This window comes from Phallusia mammillata, chromosome 8 (genome assembly GCF_965637545.1).
Source record: "Phallusia mammillata chromosome 8, kaPhaMamm4.hap1.1, whole genome shotgun sequence".
Taxonomy (NCBI): Eukaryota; Metazoa; Chordata; class Ascidiacea; order Phlebobranchia; family Ascidiidae; genus Phallusia; species Phallusia mammillata.
In genome coordinates this window covers 12,704,183-12,720,990 of record NC_137259.1, presented here as the reverse complement: position 1 = coordinate 12,720,990, position 16,808 = coordinate 12,704,183, and the positions used below count along the sequence as shown (strand labels likewise).

Below are 16,808 nucleotides of genomic sequence, written 5' to 3'. Positions count from 1 at the left end.
GCGTTTTGGTGTTTGAGTTGAGTTGATTGCACTTTGGTCATTTTTTTTCTTCCTTAATACATAGGCTAAGACTATATCTTGCATTATGTTGCGCAACTTTGGTGAACAAAAAAGCTTACAAATATCTGTTGCATTTACTACGATCTTTTGTTGCCGGTCCGTGGATTTTTTTTACAATTTTACCGGTCCAGCGATGTAGAAAGGTTGGGAACCACTGAAATAGATGATGTTCTATTACGCAAGTCGTCATTTCAAAAGATCTAATTAGCAGTTAAAGGAGATTTTTATTGGCAGCAATAGTAAAAAGTGAAATTAATGCTTATTCAACACATAATATCAAAAATCCCAAGGTTTCAAAGGTTTTTCCCAAGATCCCAAGCTCACAACTAAAATCCCAAGATCTTGGGAAAAATCCCAAGGATTGGCAGCCCTGGTCCAAGGTGATCTCAGTTTAGGCGTCAACAATACATGATTTGAAACTTGAATTGCTATTACTTTATTTTCCGCCCTAACAAATTACTTAAAACCTAAATCGTTGTGAAACTTGCCGACTCGGTAAATCGTCCTTTACGAACGTGCGTATGTTCTCGAAGCACAGCAAACGTTCAAACCACACGAAGGAATTGTGACAAGTGCCTATTTGCAAAACAATCTGTCAGAAACTAAGGCTAAAGCACGTAAAAGTTATCGGTGTTTGAACGTGTAAAGTAGTAGACTCCGAGTACCGGTAGGGTGTTTTTAGTTTTCGCTCGAATTCGGCGTTTCAATAAATACAACAAACGTTTTTTGTCGCACTGTTTATCATATTATCCGTGAAGGGTCGCGAAAAATGTAAAGAGATTAAAAGAGGTCGCGATCAAAAAAGTTTGGGAAGCGCTGGTTTAAATTACTTTTAGCAGCTTAAGCTGTTTAATTGGTTTTCGCATTGAATTCATCGTGGACCGCGGAAAATTACGAAACGTCTGTTATGTAAATGAAATAGGTTTGGAAACCACTGAAGACTTCGCACTGGCCTATAGGCATCTGAAAAAGTCAATGCGGCCAACATAAGTGTCAACAAAATGTTGGTTGGCCTTCATGAACTTAAAAGTTCCTTATCCCCGAGCTAAACAAAAATAGTGGACACAAAAAACTTAACGGATTTTAATTTCACGCTTTGATGATCAGAATAAGGTTGCATTATTACATCACATTGATAATAATGTATCACAGGTTAAATTTTGTATTTTTGACTTAGTGATATATGATTTTGAATTGTGAAATACTTGAAGGGTGAATAAAACAAACACATCCTTTAAAATTTACAAGATATTAATTTATTTTTTCATTTGCTGATAACGCCGCGGGCCACATGTGGCCCGCGGGCCGCGTGTTGGAGACCCCTGCTGTATACTATAGTTAGTCTTGTATATTACGTCACAAGTAAAAAAGAAGGCAATGACAGTTTCTACCTCCAAGTGGTACGCGACTACAAAAAGAAGAACCACTTCTGTAGGCACCCATAAAAACAACACAGATAATGCAGCGGGGTCCGACGAAAGTCGATCGTTTGTAAATCGTAGGTTTGGAGAACCACACTCGCGTAAACAAGCACAAAAAAACTTGAAGGGTTGCATGGTTTTCTATGTCTAAATGTTTTCCTAAACATTACTTTTCTATTTAAAGTTTCTACAACAAAAAATTACAACGAAATCCACCAAAAAATCACGTGATCCGTTTGATCATGGAGATGGGTGGCATTTGAATTCGGCTTTTGCTATATGTCGGTGATATGTACGAAACAATGTGTTTTTAACGAAATACTTTCTACAAACAAACGAACTGTGTGTTCTTGACCGGTTTACCCTCTTAATTTTCGGACCAGTCAGTTTGGATTTGGAACAAACTTTGGAACGATCTTGAATGAATCAGTGTGATTTGGACTTCTTTTGAGATTTTCTCATTACTGGTACATGTGTGATTTTGTGTTGTGTTATGTGTTCTGTTATTTCGTTGGTTTAAAACTTTTTAGGCTACCCCCAAAGCAAAAACCTACAGATACGATGCAAGTGAGCGATCTGGTATCATCCTCGCGCCAGTTTGTTGATGAACTGGAGAAGTATCGATCACCATGGGAAAGCAAAACGCATTGGCATGCCCGCAAAACTTTTCTCCGTCACAATTGGGAATCTATGCAAGACAAAGAACGTCTGATATGTTTGTCAACAGCGTGGGCAAATGTCCATTTTATGGAAAATCGGTATGGGTGCGAGTTTTATGTTTTTTGACATCGATTAACACTGTTGTAGAGATTGCAGCACATTTGCAACATATATATATGGAAATATATATTCCTTGATATTATATATAAATTTTTGACCGGATTGTTTGCATTCCCTTTAAAACTAAAGCAGACTTTAAAGGTTCTTCAGAAGACCTGCCCAATATTTATTTAATCATATTCTTAACACCTGGATTAGAATAATAATAAAGTTTCAGAATAGTATTACCTTTAGGTTACGATATATCGTGCTGGTTTGGTGAAATCACAACATACCTGAAATTCATTGTATCTGCAGCAATTGTGTTTAATCTGCTACCTCTTTTAATCAGATTAGTACACTATTATCTACTCTTACAGTAATGTTCGGTTGGTTTCAGATATCCTCAGAAAGTAATGCTACAATTACGAGAAATGGAAAAGGGAATGGATGGTGCTTTGGAGTTGCTAAAAGAGGCAGAAAAACAGGTGATAGGAAATGCCGGTGAGAAATACAAATGAAAGAAAAAACAATTTTCATTTTTTCTCTAGTTTAATGCAAACAATAACTTTGTCTTCTGTAATTGACTATCAGTATTTTTAAACTTTATTTAAAACAGTTTAAAAAAAGACAACATCAGTTTTGAGAAAAAGTTATAATTTTCTGAAAAATTGCTGCATGTTTATTACAATATTCGGTTTCATTATTAATAATATACAACAAAAGTTTTTATTAACCTTTTTGTTTTTAGATGTAAAAGAACAAGCAACCAACAAACATTCTTCTCGTCATCTAAAAATGCCACGTGGAATGTTACCTGTATTATTCGTGAATGAACACTCAAGTAAAACTGTAGAAACATCTGTGACCAAAGACCAAATTGTTAAACAATCTTGTAAAAAACGTCAATGTGATGTTCCAGTAAAAGACAAAAACCAAATGTCAGAAAAAATCCCAGCAAAACAACCTAAGCTAGACAAGCACATTACTGCAGATTCTGTTTTGTCTTCTCTAAAAAATAAAACTGTTTTTAATCAATCAAAAGACATGTCTCGTCCTTTACACCAGAAAGGCAAGTCTAAGAGTTGCCAGAAATCTGTTGTGTACAAAGTCTTTGGAAATTCAGCTAAAAGTCAGTCCTACAGCACCACCCAACAAAAAGTTGATCATTCAGTGGACGGTGAACCTACTGAAAAACATGTTTTCAAAACTGACTTTGAAGATTTAAAAGCTAGCACTGAACAGACACACACCATACAACAGTTTTCTGAGATCTTTAAAACAGAATATGGTTTGAAACTGCCTGTCAAGCCAGTGGACACCATTTTTAAATTGGCCAAAGTTTGGGTTCCAGTGTTTAGGTATAAATTGTACTACTTTTTTGTTTGTGCTAAATTATGTTACAATGGTACTGAGGGCAAAAGTTCCAGTTGCCTAAAGCAACAAATTGATAATTTTAAACTTTTAAGGCATCCTATGAAAAGTTAAGAAGTGGCCAATTTTCTGTAAAAAACAAAGTCTGAATCAGGACCCTTTTTTTCACATTGATTGCATTGAAAAATTTGCAGATATTCTGTTTTGACTGAGCAAGATGAAAATGTTTTTAATGTGTGGACAAAAAAAATTGGATCCAATGTACAAATAAAACCTGGAACACATGTTTGTGAGATGTCTGTCAAAGATGTGTTTATAGCTCATGGATATGGCAGTAGCAAGGTTAGTAGACGAGTTGTGCAAGAAATGTTTGTATGTTTTATGTATAAAAAGACTAATTTGATTTAGTACATCTCTTGGGCATTTTAGGAACACAAGAAACAGACTTAAATAGTAGCTTCAGTATAAAACAAATTGCCAGCGAAGTTGAATAAAACGTATTCATTTTATTGAACAAACGTTTCGACAAAAAACTTTTGCCGTCATCAGTGAAATATAAAGTACAAGCGAAAACAAGCGTGTTTATATACACCGAAAAGTCTTGGGGATTATTTCTTCTATTTGATCAGAAATGAGTGTTATATACTCGTTACACAAATGATATATAGATACCTGAAATTGGTCCCTGTTACTTTGTCTTTTGGACAACTGGGACCTATCTGGCAGTTTACCAAGTCTGTTACCATAATCAAGGATTTAGTTATCAATGATAGAAATAAACCAGGAAAATCACAATGTATCATTCTAGCAAAACGTTGTTGTTGTTTAAAATGATTAAGTGTGATTCAAGTAAATACCATGTTAAAAGGCCTATAGTAAAATGCCCCTATGGTAGGGTACTGTATGTTGGAACCCTTTTAAGTATGAAATGTATATCCATTGTAATGTGACAATTAATGTATGTGGGTATTCATTAAACAAAACATTATTTTGCTACAAATACAAGTGACTCCTTTCTAGTTTTATTTTTAGGATGGTTTGATACTTTTCTGTATCACTTTGATTCACAATTAACTTTGTCCACATAATATAGCTGTATTTTCTAAAGGGAAAGGCACAAAGGTTTGCCATTGCTGGATGTGTGAATGTTCTCAACACAAAGGAACTTGAAATTGTTTGTGCAAAGCGCCTTGTTCATGGAAAAAATTATGTTAACCAGCTTGCTGTAACAAGTAATACATCTACAAAAGGTTATAATACTGTCTACATTATAGGTATTATTGGTAATCGAAATACCTTTAAACAATATTAATTTGATTGCAGACCTTTTGCCACCAATATGCTCCCAGTCTCCTGCGGATACCCAGAAGTATTTACATGGGTTAGGAAAGTTTGTTGTGCGACAAAGACCACAAGATAATGCAATATACACTATTAATCAGTCAGCACAGTTTAACAACCTTCAGTTTGACTACCGATTTGAAAATTACCACATTGACCAGGTACCATTTTTGTCATAAAATAATAACCTTACTAACGTGTGCAATTTGTGGTGTTTTCATTATGTGTCCCCTTCCCGGAAGGTGACACATTTTGATTTCACTATGTTTTTTGTTTTTTTCTGGTTTTTTTCTTTTTTTTTCTTTTTTCTCCCTTGAAGTTTGTCCATGCACTTTTGGCATGAAATCTTTGGTGATTTTGGGTGAAACTTTCACAGATGGTAGATATAGTTATGCAGATGTGCCATTTGCTTTGTTTGACTTGATAACCCCAGTATTTACCCCGCTAGACCCCAAAATGTAAAACGTTTTTGTATGTTGCTGCGCACCACAAACGAAAGATTTCTGTGGTGTAATAGTGTAATAAAGGTACCAGCACATTTCATACTTGTGTTTGTGCATTACTTGGTGGACGTTTTTGCACATGCCAGTCAGAGGGGTATTAACAGCCTTGTGACGTCAGAAGCGTTGACGAATGTTCGTAATAACACCTCTAGTGGTTAGAATTTTAAACATTGTTCGATTTGGATAAAATTTTACATTACTGTTAATTAGATCATCATGGTTTTATATTTTATACTTTTGGGTGTTAAACCCCATCAGTTACCCCACTGACCCCCTAAAATGGGTGCGTTTTTTAAACGGTGTCAGAATTTAGTGAAATTTGAAATACTTGCAGAGTTTGTCATTTATGGGTGTCAATTGTTTTATTTAACCCTGTAACCCCAATATTTACCCCTCTAGCCCCCTAAAAAGGATAATTTTTTTAAACATTGTCTGAATTTGATGAAATTTGGACAGCTTATAGAGTGTGCTATTTATAGTTGTTGTTTGTTATGTTCAACCCTGTTGCCCCAACATTTACCCCACTAGCCCCCCAAAATGGGTCCATTTTCTAAACAATGTCAAAATTAAATGAAATTTACATGGCTTGTAGAGTGTGCGATTTATAGGTGTAGAATGTTGTGTTCAACCCTGTTGCCCCAACATTTAACCCACTAGCCCCCCAAAATGGTTCAACTTTTTGAACGATATCTGAATTAAATGAAATTTGGACAGTTTGTAGAGTGTACCATTTGTAGGTGTTGGTTGTTCTGTTAAACTCTGTAGTACCTATCATTTACTTCACTTGACTTCTACAGTCATGTACTCACTCACCATCAATAGGAGCTGATTGTTGTGTTTTAGCCTATTTTCTCACTATTTCACACTTTTTTTCAGATAGTAATAAAATAGAAAAACCGTATGTAAAAAATGTATGAATGAAATGAATTTAAATAGTCTTTACTCCATATACCATATTTGTTTATTCACAGCACCGATCACTGTGTTTGACGATACAATGCCAAACTTTCTCATTGTTATCTCTTGAAATGCATTGTTTACAACTTTGCATGGGACTCATGAGTTTCTGCTTGCGGAAACAACTAAGGTTATAAAAGACAGTGGATGATATGGGACCCAATATAAAATAAGTGTCGGATGTAAATATATATATGTTAAGAAATAGGTCACAGTGTATGTGCAATGGCAATATGTGCTAAGCCACCCTTCTAGTTTTTTTCTGCTTTAACTTGAAATATGTTTGATACTTTTTGACCCGATTGTCACAGCTAGTGTCACAAATTTATACTTTTTTTGCAGACACATTTTGTTCCCAGTTAGCCCCCAATGTTTTGTTTATTTTGGTAACTATGTCCAAATAAAAACAAATTTTGGCCTGACAAAAGCTGTTGTTTTGTTATATTCTACTAAATGTTATTTATGATTGCAGGAGGAGTTATGGGATTGTGTTGTGGTTCTTAATCACTGTGAGGTTGGTTTTGGAACAGGCCCCATTCAAAAGTGTGCCAAGTTGGCTGCTGCTGAAAACGCTTTGAACTTGCTTCAGAAACACTTTCCAACTGTTCTGGTTGAATCTGCTAGTCATGGTGATGTTAACCAAGCTCTTTCTCGAGATGATGTGATAAAAAGGTATACATTTTGGCCCTTTTTGTATTGTATTGTTTTTCATAAATTAACCTAACAAATAATACAAATTGCTTGTGTTTTATTTATACCATGTAACCCAGGGGTGGGCAACCTGGCCCTTCATTAAAGCTTGTGCAGCCTGCAGAGACGCTTGGATTTCAAAAGTACTGGCAAATGAGTCCAATTATTACATATTTTTGAGCTGATTAATGCGCCTGATGCTAGTTTTCTGCGATCTGGCAAAATGTGGCTAGAATCAAATACGAATTATACTTGTAGTTAAGCATATTTGGTGAGAAACAAAGCAAAATCACTTTGTGTGATGCACATGTGCGGCCCTCGATCCAATTTTGACATTTATAGTTGTCCCTACAGTAACAAAGGTTGCCCACCCCTGGTGTAAACAGTTAGCTTTACTGATTTCCTTGCTAAATACATTTGTTTAGTTCAAAGTATATATAAAACACAAGTTGTCCAACCTATTGTTAAGCAATAAAGCCTATGGAGCCATTTTGTGTCCAAAATGACACAGTAGGGAAAGAAAAATAACACATAAATTGTCATTTTTTACAAACTGGAGAGCTTAGCTGCGAATTTGATTCGCCAAAATGAATGAAAATTTCGGGTTCTAACATTTCAACGCAATATTAAAAGCTAAACTGCTGTTTTTCATGTAAATTTGACAGCCTAATTTTCATGTACACTTTAAATATTTCCATTCAGCGAGCATTAGCACATTCGATTTGGCCTATCAAATTTGCGTTAAAGCCCACCAGTTTGTAAAAATCAGACAATTTATGTGTTTTCCCTATACCTGCTGTATTAATTGAACACAAAGTGGCGTCCATGCGGCTCTATTGCGTAACAATGGGTTGGACTACTTGTGTTTTATATATACTTTGGTTTAGTTGCAACATTTTTTACGTGTTGTAGAACTTGTGGATAAAAGCAGTAAATTTTTCAAATTTTATTACTTAGCAATATGGGTATGTCCTGTAACAAAATCAGTGAAGACAATGTTGGCAATCAGCTGCTACGAAAAATGGGGTGGTCTGGAACTGGAGGATTGGGCAAAAATGGTGCTGTACAACTATTACAAAGAAATAGTTATGTTCACAATGCACGGCTTTAAATAATATGAGCAAAAAATCAGAGCCAAACGAAATTATCGAAACGCAGTCATGTTTTACGCACAAACACTGGCTCTGATTTTTTTGCTCAGAATAGTTATGTTGATGAACTTAGGCCTTGACTGGTAGTGAACTAACAAGTAACACTGGTCAGCAAACACACATGTAAATGACATCCAACATACAAAAATTATGGATTTTTTATTAGAAAATGTAATTAAATGTTAACATTAATATAGGTGAAGGTAGAGAGGAACCTGTCCAATGCAAAGAGACACATGGCCGAGAGGGTTTGGGAAAACTAAGTGAGAATCATAACTTTGTTTCCTTTGAAGATGCATCACGAATTTTACAGTATGTAAAAGCATTACATCAATTTGGCTCCCCCAAACACATTGTTTTGTTAGAAATTACGCAACAAAAAACTCAACACATGAGCTGACGTTTTCACCAGAATTAACTAATGAAGAAAGAAAGACTATTCACATGATGGCCCGCAAGTATGCTGTGGATATCTGAAGGTTTACCAGATTTTAAACACTTCAGTTTTATCATTTCTTGTTTAAGGTTTGGACTGAGCAGCAAATCATTTGGAAAAGGTGAAACTCGATACTTGACAGTATTCAGAAAAGTCAGTGCCGATAACATTGTTACTGATTTGTGGGAAGCTGGTGGCAGCAAATATGGTCTTCATCTTCTCAAACCTGGCTTTCAATCTTAAAATATACAATGCCAATATTTGCTTTTCGAATTTTTTTACATTATTTACGAAACAAACTTGCAGCTGTGCCAAGTTTGCAGGAAATAAAAAGTCCGCAAGATTTTGCCAACTAAAGTTGGATTTGGTGCAGAGCTCTTGTTGAATAGCAAATATGGTTATTGAGGAAACCTGTTGAGAAATTTCCCCCTCAAGTTTAAAAATTCCTACCCGGTTGGGTGCCACTGTTATACTCTGTTATTATGTCACTTTATGTTTGTGAACGATTTATTCAGGATAATGATATGTGCCGACACTTTTTTGAACAACAAACAACATAAAACTCTATGGTAATAACATCAAGCAAAAAATATACTGCATATACCAGTTCTTCACTCTTGCTTATCCCATCAAGGCCAATTTTTATACAATCTACATTCTACAGTGTCTATATCAAGCTGTTCCTTTCGTAAGCAGGGGATTTTCGCTTGCTTGTCGGTTGTAAATCCACAAGCATCAAATGATTTGTAATAACTTTACTCCGCCCATTTTATTTGTTGCAAATGATTAGGTGCCGTTACGAACCGAATTGTAGACAAATACCCGGAATTATTAATATTGCTTGAATGTTGTTTGATGCGCACGTCAAGTGGTTGCAAGTACTTTGTGCACTCCCCGGGAATAACACACGCAAAAGTGTTGCACCGCTTTAGTTGTTTTCATCGGATGTATAACACCTAAGTGGATCTCACAAAAGCATGGTAAAGGAAAAACTTATTCTTGTCCATACTTATTCCACTCAGTCAAAAGTAAGACTGTACGTCGTTCATCCAACGGTCAGGTGTTACCACCGCTATCACGTGCTGATGCCGACTGATTAGTGGTCGTTCGTCTTCTGATTGTTAATTGATATCGTCTCATAAACTTACATAACCAGCCACGAGAAGCTTCAAACTCCGTCACGTTGTTTTCAGAAGCCAGTTTTAATGCCCAAACTTTTATTAACTTGGAGGAAACGTGATGCTGTTGCGCTTGCTCGTAGACAATTTTCTTGACCAATTTATCTTCTATTGTCAACAGCAACGGTCTTCTTCCACAGCCAAGCTTCATTTTCTTTTTTACTGATTCTTGTTGTCCAATAAATTTTGCCTTGTTTTCTACCCAACGCCGCACCATTGACTCGTCGACTTGAAATTTTCGACCTGTTTCTCGGTTTGAATGTTGTTCTGCAAACTTAATCACTTCAAGCTTAAATTGCACTGGATATGAACGTCTTTTACTGGAATTCATGTTTCATCTATTGCGGTGTTATTGAAATAAAAACGCTGCACGATGCCGTACCAATGTACAGTTGTCCCTTTACAAACAGCTGTAGGTCCACACAGTTGAAAAACGTGTAATAAAAAAATGTAAGCCGATTATGTCTCGATTATAAGCCGCCCTCGATTGTAAGCTGCCCTCGATGATTGTAAAAGCCGCCCCCGGCTTCGGCTAGCCGCGGCTAGTCAATCAAACAATAACAAATGCAGTACTGTAAAAATGCCTACCATTTGGTGAAATAGAGCCTACACAAAATATTCCACAAAGTCATCTCCAACTGAGATCCTCAGTAGCAAAGTCCGTATAAAACATATATACTTTGCTCAGTGTTTTACATATACTTTGTTTAGTAGTATTTCAGTAAATTTACTCAAGTGGAAAAATTGTACTCTACCAAACCACCAATGAGATGCGGAAACGTACGCTTTGCAAAATAGGGGATTTTTCAAAATGAGCAATGCAAGCCGGCAGTAAGTTTTGCCACTAAACGTAGTAACGTACATTGTCAAGATCAAGATGGTTAGTGAAAAAGAGGAAAATGCAAAAAAGAAACCAGAAATATACCCACACCTCAACAAATTTGAATTGTTATTCTATGTTGTGACATGGTTGTGTTTGTATTTTTTGGCAATCAAGCAAGTTTATCCACTTTCTTTAGGTAAGCTTTAATGTGCAGAAATGCAGTTACAACTGCAGTTACAACTTTTTCACTATAATATGTTTTTTTTATAATTGTTACAATAAAACCTTATCAGTTATTTTACATTAATACCTTTTTATGTCTAGAAAATCTTCCAAAATCTTTAAGGAATGGTTATCTTCAAGTCAGTCGAAGCTGGTTTACATCGAAGTTAATTTTTGTGAGTTTTAAACCTAGATATTTTTTTGTTAAAATCGCAATAAACCAAGTTTGGAAAAACACGTTGGCCAGTATTAATTGACCTTTTTATCATGCCTTTATTTTTCCGACGACAAAAAGTTACCATTTTTCTGGATGCAATCAAAGACAAATACACAAACTGGGGTTGATACACCATATTTCACACAAACTACTCTATATCTTCAGTATGCTTTGTATGTATATTTTGACTGCTCAATTTTTAGGATAAATCTGACTATGAATGGGAATTGTGGAATCACTTCTTCTTGGAAACTGTTGTTTATGCATTTACAGGACATTTCATTGTGATGAGAATATGTGAGAAAATTAATTCACAGGTATGTTACAAATTCGCTACACAATTGATTGTTAAACATTTTAACAAAACTGCCAATCGTAAACAACAAACGAGGAAAGAAAAATAAAGTTAGGAGCTAAAGACATGAAATGTTCATGTTTCTGTGAGTAACCATCACCTTTGCAATGTTGCAACAATAATTTGTTTTATTTAATGTGGAATTGTCTTGTATACAGAAAGGGTGTAGTCAAATCACCTTTTTTTCTTGCAGTATCGCTTTTGTGCATCTGCTATGTACACCACATTCTTCTGCTGGCATTTCTTTGGACTTCAGGCATTTTTGTTGCTTTGCGCTCAATCATTTATCATGTTGACTGTGACATATTTTACTGAAAGTGTTTTTCTGATTTGGGGATCTTGTATTATGCTTATTGTTTCTATGCACACAGAAACATCCTATGAAGTTGTGGTAAGGTTTTACTTTTAAAAACTAAATGTTTTTGTTAAAAACAATTGGCTCATAATTTCACAATGCATTCCTAACCTATTGTTGGAGGTAAGGTTACTGCGCTAATATTTTAATGCCAATGTTCTACATTATGTTCAAATTGCAATAAAAGAAAAAGACATCCAATCACCTAAAAATGTTCTTAACATATTAAAAAAAGCACCTCCAAAATGCACCTTTATAAATAAAGCATAGAAATATTGTATGCCTATGCATGATGAACATGGATCAGAAATTTTATTTGGATTTTGATTTGCTAAAATACACGTTAACTTCTATAAAGTAAATGTATTTTAGGGTAAAATGCTAAACGACACAGACCTTCTATTGGTTCTTTTTATATGCTCATGTTCAATGTGCAATTTGCGATACACTTCTTATTGCCTTGAATACTGCTGGAAGCAAACACACGAAAAACAACAGCAGAAAAAAGATAAAACAAAAAGCAAAGCAGGACAGCAAACAAGTTTTTTTAACATGGTTGTGGAACTTTTTCTATATCAGCTGTATTTTCCATTGTTTGTTGGTGGACCAATTGTAACCTACAACATGTTCATACAGCAGGTATGTCCAAATGTAAGAATATTTGTTAGTGTATTGACTATTGACTTTAAAGCATGCTATAATGGTGTATTGGCTCCTGTGTTAGACCAACTACTAATAAGATATATCTGGGTTTTCAGAAAAATGCTGATCAAGTCTCCACTTGGACATGGAAATTTTGCCTCAAATTTGTGTTTGGCCTTTTAAGATACACATTCTGGCACTTTTTTCTTAATTTCATTTTATATTACATGCACTTTTCATCCATTCATTATGACACACACATACTCGAAACTGTTCCTCTGCTGACATTATGTAAGTATATTGAACTTGAACTGTTGTTTGGTTTGCTTTTTGCCAACCAAAACCCAGTTAAATTTGTTACATATTTTCGGTGTGAAATGGTCAAATTTTAGTTCCTTTACTGCTCAAACAGTGGTTCTTAACCTTTTGATCATGCCAAAGCCCCCTGATATTCTTCACTGTTGGGCTGAACTCCAATAAGTCATTACATGTCATTTCGTGTTCGCTCTCTGGATTTTACACAGACCGAATAACATTAATATTTCAATTAGCTTTCAAACTGCTAATACTCAACCTACAAACTTAATTTGCTAAAAATGTCAGAGTTTTAAACCAAACAAAGTGGAAGTAGTAACATCAGATTATAAGGTTATTTCATGACATCACAATAAGCACAATTTATTTAACTTTCAGGATTGCTTAAAATCCTTTAATTGATCATTTTCCTGCAAGGTCACAACTTATAGGGTGCGAACCTTAAAAAAAATTAGAGTGGGCCAGATTTTGTCTGTGGGTTGCTTGTTCGACACTCATTCATCAAAAACAAACATTCATTATTTTGTTGCCTACGATTAATTACATAAAATTGCACAAAACGTTCTTTGTTACAACACAGGGGGAAACAAATTCTTTGGTTACAACCTTCTCATAATTTGCTATTCAGCAATTCAAAACTGTTTCTTTTTTGTGGCTAAACACTAAAAGTATGGCAAGAATGTTTGCTGGATTTTTGTACTTCTAAGGACCATCTTCGAACCATTGGTGTTCAGTTGAACCCAGATTAAGAACAATTGTGCTAAATTAAGTTGGCAACCATTGGTACCACAATATGATAGAATAGAAATAGTAGAGTCACATATTTTTATTGTTGTAACACATATGAAAGTTACTCTTCTGATTTTCATGTCTCCATCTCCAGGTGGCTTAGCTTTGTGCTCTGTTCAGTTTTTTTGTATGAAATATATGATCATGTATGGTTTACCACACCACTATGCCACCTCAGACAACTTGCAAGTCCCAGCTGGTTCTCATTGTGTATCATCAAAGCATCGCTTTACTGACATGTGGAAGTAGGTGTTATTTGGATAGCTGTGGTCATTTGCGAAAAAATCTGCCAACCATTACATTACATCTGTTTTTTTATGCCTGTGTACTTGGTTTAGTTATCTGGCAAGTATAGTCCTACATACATAATGAAAAACATTATTTGCATTAAATTGTTTTCATTTGGAGGTCGGCAAGTTTAATTTTGTCAAACCTATGTGTTAATTTTTGCTGAGTGGGATTAAATTTTAAATGCCAGGGAAACATGCAAGTCTGAGATGTAGTTAGAACACAAGACTTGCAAGAATAGTGTGATTTTACCCCCAAGTCAGGGGGGTATTTGCTCGTATTAATGTAGTTATTTTTGTTTTTAGGTATTTTGACAGAGGATTGCACAAATGGCTTGTCAGGTACATCTACATTCCATTGGGAGGATCAAATCCGGACATGAACTTTTTGCAGAAGACAATTAACTCTTTGGTGCCATTTGCCTTTGTATATGTTTGGCATGGTACCACCCAACATTACTTTATATGGGCAGTGTTGAATTGGTTTGGAGTGTATATTGAAAAAGTTGCACTTGATGTTTATCGGAGTACAACATTCCAGGAATTTGAGGTGAGGCAATTTAGGAAAACCTCATGATGCAATTTTTTGGTGATTTTTTATAATTTTGATCAGGAATGTAAAAGTAACAAAAATATGTCATAAACAGATGGGATCCCTGTGTAAGATTGTAACATAATTCACAAACGGTTGTTTTTTATTCTTATTGGTATCAGCATATGTATTCATTATTTTTAGTTAACCTTTTAGTTGTCACAAAAATTTACCCTTTGAAATTTGAAATGTAAAACGAATTAATATTTTGTGCTTTAATTCATACCTAAATCTTCTAGTGACTGTCAATTTGATACTTGGATGGTACATGTTAACAAATACACCACAAAATAACTTTTTTACAAATAATGTTTAGACAAAGTATTTTAGCCCTCAATGGAGCAGAAGACTGCGTGCTATTATTTCCAGCTTGCCTTTCAGTCTTTTGATTGTGTCAAACATTTATTTCCTATCTGGGGTTGAGGTGGGCAATATCTACATGAAGAGAATTTACACTGAAGGTCAGTATTGCTTTACTTTTTATTAAATGATAAAAATAAATGGGATATTTCCAATAACATACACAAGTTTTCTTTCAGATTTTTGGGGTTTTATTTGCATACATTTTGCACTTGTATGTGGTGCACAAACATCTATGGAACTGATGAGGTTGGGATTTTAATTGTTTTGAAAAATAGAACCTTGCACAAAACCATTAACTGGTTGTGAGTATCATGGGAACAGCAAAACTTTTATCATTGTGTTTCTAATTAGTTAAATTTAGTTACTATTGTGTTTGTTATATTGCAGTAATTATTGTTTCACATTGCAATCACATTTAGTACATCCTATTCAGATCATGAGAGCATCTGCTGTTAGTGTCAGTGGCACATTTTGTTTGAACTATTGTGTAGATTTGTAGAATTTATTCGATTGTTGTCTCTGGTGTTTAATCGCAGTGCCTTGGTGTTGCAGTTTTTTGCATTCTCCTTTTTTACATATTATGCACATAATAAACAAGCCACTGAGATTGTCTTACAGGCGTGGATCAAACCACTGGGGGTAGTAATTTATGCACAGAAAGGTGTTCAAATGTAAAACAAACATCAGGAAGAATGATTGGTTTATTTACATAGTGATGTTGCAAAACATAACTAAAAATTGGTGTTTTTGGAACTGAAATACATAATAAAACCCATTAAAATTTGATCCTTGAAATCCTACGCACATGAACTAATACAATTGCACATCAAAACAATGTTTGGGACATTTAAAAAAGGGACAGGAACTATATTAAATGTACCACTTTAATTCAAAGTACAAAAACAGAAATGGCACTGATGGGACAGGATATTGTGGACACACTGCAATAGTTGTTACATAGATTGTGGGAAAACATATACACTAATGAAACTTATTGAAAAATACTTTTTGGATTTCACCTTCAGATGATATGTTACACCAAGGAAATTAAAAAGAAACTTGATTTAAACAACAAACACCGCGTTAATGCTAAATTACTGCTGAAAATTGCAACACATCAATTTGCACCACCACCAAATTTTATCACCAATTTAATGACAACACCTGAAACTAAAATAGTTGTTTTGAACCACAATAAAACATTGTTTGGCGGTGATGAGTTCCCTCTTGCTTTACGCTTGTGATGGTTTAACGAGGTTGGTGAATTACTCTGTTGGTTTGCTTGTTAGACACTGGTTTGGCTACAGTGGGCATGGGCTTATCATGTGACACACGGACCGATTCTGCAGTGAAATCCTTGTCACCATGAGTGACAGCACCAGAAACAACTAGATCTTTTTGTGACCTGCAATGCAAAAGCTTTGAATTTTGTTGCAAACAACACAGCCAGGTTTATGAACTTTGAAGCTTTTAAATAACAACTTCAAAAATTGCAATATAAACAAGATATCACCATGTATTGATTTTGCATTACAGCAAACATTGAAAATGCTTTACCTGTCCTTTGCTACTTGTGATTCCCATGGCGATTCAGCCTCTTCCTTGGTTATCTTTTCCTCGTGTACTCTTGCTCCCTTGATTCTCATTCCTCCAGCTTTGGCTGCATGCAAAAAATTAACCTTAAAGGCCACAGTAAGATAAAATAATTGTGTATACGTTGTTCAAAGGGGAATTCCAGTTTACAGTGTTAGGCTTAGAAACGAGAAGATGTCTCAAAAATGTAAACATTGTAAAAAATTGGTTCAAAAACACAGGATCATACTTGCTGGTGGATGTCCACCTTTAAGTTCTTCTGGTTCACTTACAGGCGACGACATTGTTTTTCGTAATCAGGTACCTAAAATAACAAACAGGAATGAAATAACACAAAAAAGAAAACAAACCGAACCACGCTTTGGCAGCGGACGTGGCGCAAAAC

The 16,808-nt window shown here is 35.1% G+C and overlaps 3 protein-coding genes across 6 annotated transcripts; 2 read left to right on the top strand and 1 right to left on the bottom strand.

Annotated features, from left to right (window-relative positions):
- Positions 1-1,691: 1,691 nt before the first annotated feature.
- LOC145204199 (uncharacterized) lies at positions 1,692-9,049 on the top strand. 4 transcript variants are annotated; one of them, XM_080076665.1, is made up of 12 exons: positions 1,694-1,948; positions 2,012-2,239; positions 2,641-2,744; positions 2,992-3,601; positions 3,809-3,956; positions 4,723-4,864; positions 4,938-5,116; positions 6,888-7,087; positions 8,063-8,190; positions 8,454-8,568; positions 8,622-8,714; positions 8,782-9,049. In XM_080076665.1, the coding sequence occupies exons 2-12, from the start codon at positions 2,043-2,045 to the stop codon at positions 8,933-8,935; spliced, it is 2,070 nt and encodes a 689-aa protein (XP_079932791.1). In that variant the 5' UTR covers positions 1,694-1,948; positions 2,012-2,042; the 3' UTR covers positions 8,936-9,049. The 4 variants fall into 4 exon arrangements, with proteins under 4 accessions (XP_079932790.1, XP_079932791.1, XP_079932792.1 ...); XM_080076664.1 differs by having other exon boundaries at positions 1,692-2,239; XM_080076666.1 differs by lacking the exon at positions 1,694-1,948 and having other exon boundaries at positions 1,971-2,239; positions 8,063-8,163.
- A 1,521-nt stretch (positions 9,050-10,570) lies between these two features.
- LOC145204200 (protein-cysteine N-palmitoyltransferase HHAT-like) lies at positions 10,571-15,442 on the top strand. The gene is made up of 10 exons (XM_080076668.1): positions 10,571-10,889; positions 11,018-11,091; positions 11,336-11,449; positions 11,681-11,878; positions 12,215-12,481; positions 12,601-12,775; positions 13,683-13,833; positions 14,182-14,425; positions 14,784-14,928; positions 15,007-15,442. The coding sequence occupies exons 1-10, from the start codon at positions 10,748-10,750 to the stop codon at positions 15,087-15,089; spliced, it is 1,593 nt and encodes a 530-aa protein (XP_079932794.1). The 5' UTR covers positions 10,571-10,747; the 3' UTR covers positions 15,090-15,442.
- A 509-nt stretch (positions 15,443-15,951) lies between these two features.
- Positions 15,952-16,808, bottom strand: LOC145204201 (death-associated protein 1 homolog). The gene is made up of 3 exons (XM_080076669.1): positions 16,653-16,808; positions 16,388-16,490; positions 15,952-16,235 (listed from the first exon to the last, which is right to left on the bottom strand). Exons 1-3 carry the CDS (start codon positions 16,705-16,707, stop codon positions 16,079-16,081), a joined length of 315 nt encoding a protein of 104 aa, XP_079932795.1. The 5' UTR covers positions 16,708-16,808; the 3' UTR covers positions 15,952-16,078.

Excerpts from the sequence above, each read along its gene's own strand:
- LOC145204201 (XM_080076669.1), bottom strand. The coding sequence starts at position 16,707 with ATGTCGTCGCCTGTAAGTGAACCAGAAGAACTTAAAGGTGGACATCCA. Across the intron at positions 16,491-16,652 it reads AGGTGGACATCCACCAGCAA|CCAAAGCTGGAGGAATGAGA; the intron begins GTATGATCCTGT and ends TTTTGCATGCAG. Across the intron at positions 16,236-16,387 it reads TCACAAGTAGCAAAGGACAG|GTCACAAAAAGATCTAGTTG; the intron begins GTAAAGCATTTT and ends TTTGCATTGCAG.
- LOC145204199 (XM_080076664.1), top strand. The coding sequence starts at position 1,953 with ATGTGTGATTTTGTGTTGTGTTATGTGTTCTGTTATTTCGTTGGTTTA. Across the intron at positions 3,602-3,808 it reads GTTTGGGTTCCAGTGTTTAG|ATATTCTGTTTTGACTGAGC; the intron begins GTATAAATTGTA and ends AAAAATTTGCAG. Across the intron at positions 5,117-6,887 it reads AAAATTACCACATTGACCAG|GAGGAGTTATGGGATTGTGT; the intron begins GTACCATTTTTG and ends TTATGATTGCAG.
- LOC145204200 (XM_080076668.1), top strand. The coding sequence starts at position 10,748 with ATGGTTAGTGAAAAAGAGGAAAATGCAAAAAAGAAACCAGAAATATAC. Across the intron at positions 11,879-12,214 it reads AAACATCCTATGAAGTTGTG|GGTAAAATGCTAAACGACAC; the intron begins GTAAGGTTTTAC and ends AATGTATTTTAG. Across the intron at positions 13,834-14,181 it reads CGCTTTACTGACATGTGGAA|GTATTTTGACAGAGGATTGC; the intron begins GTAGGTGTTATT and ends TTTTGTTTTTAG.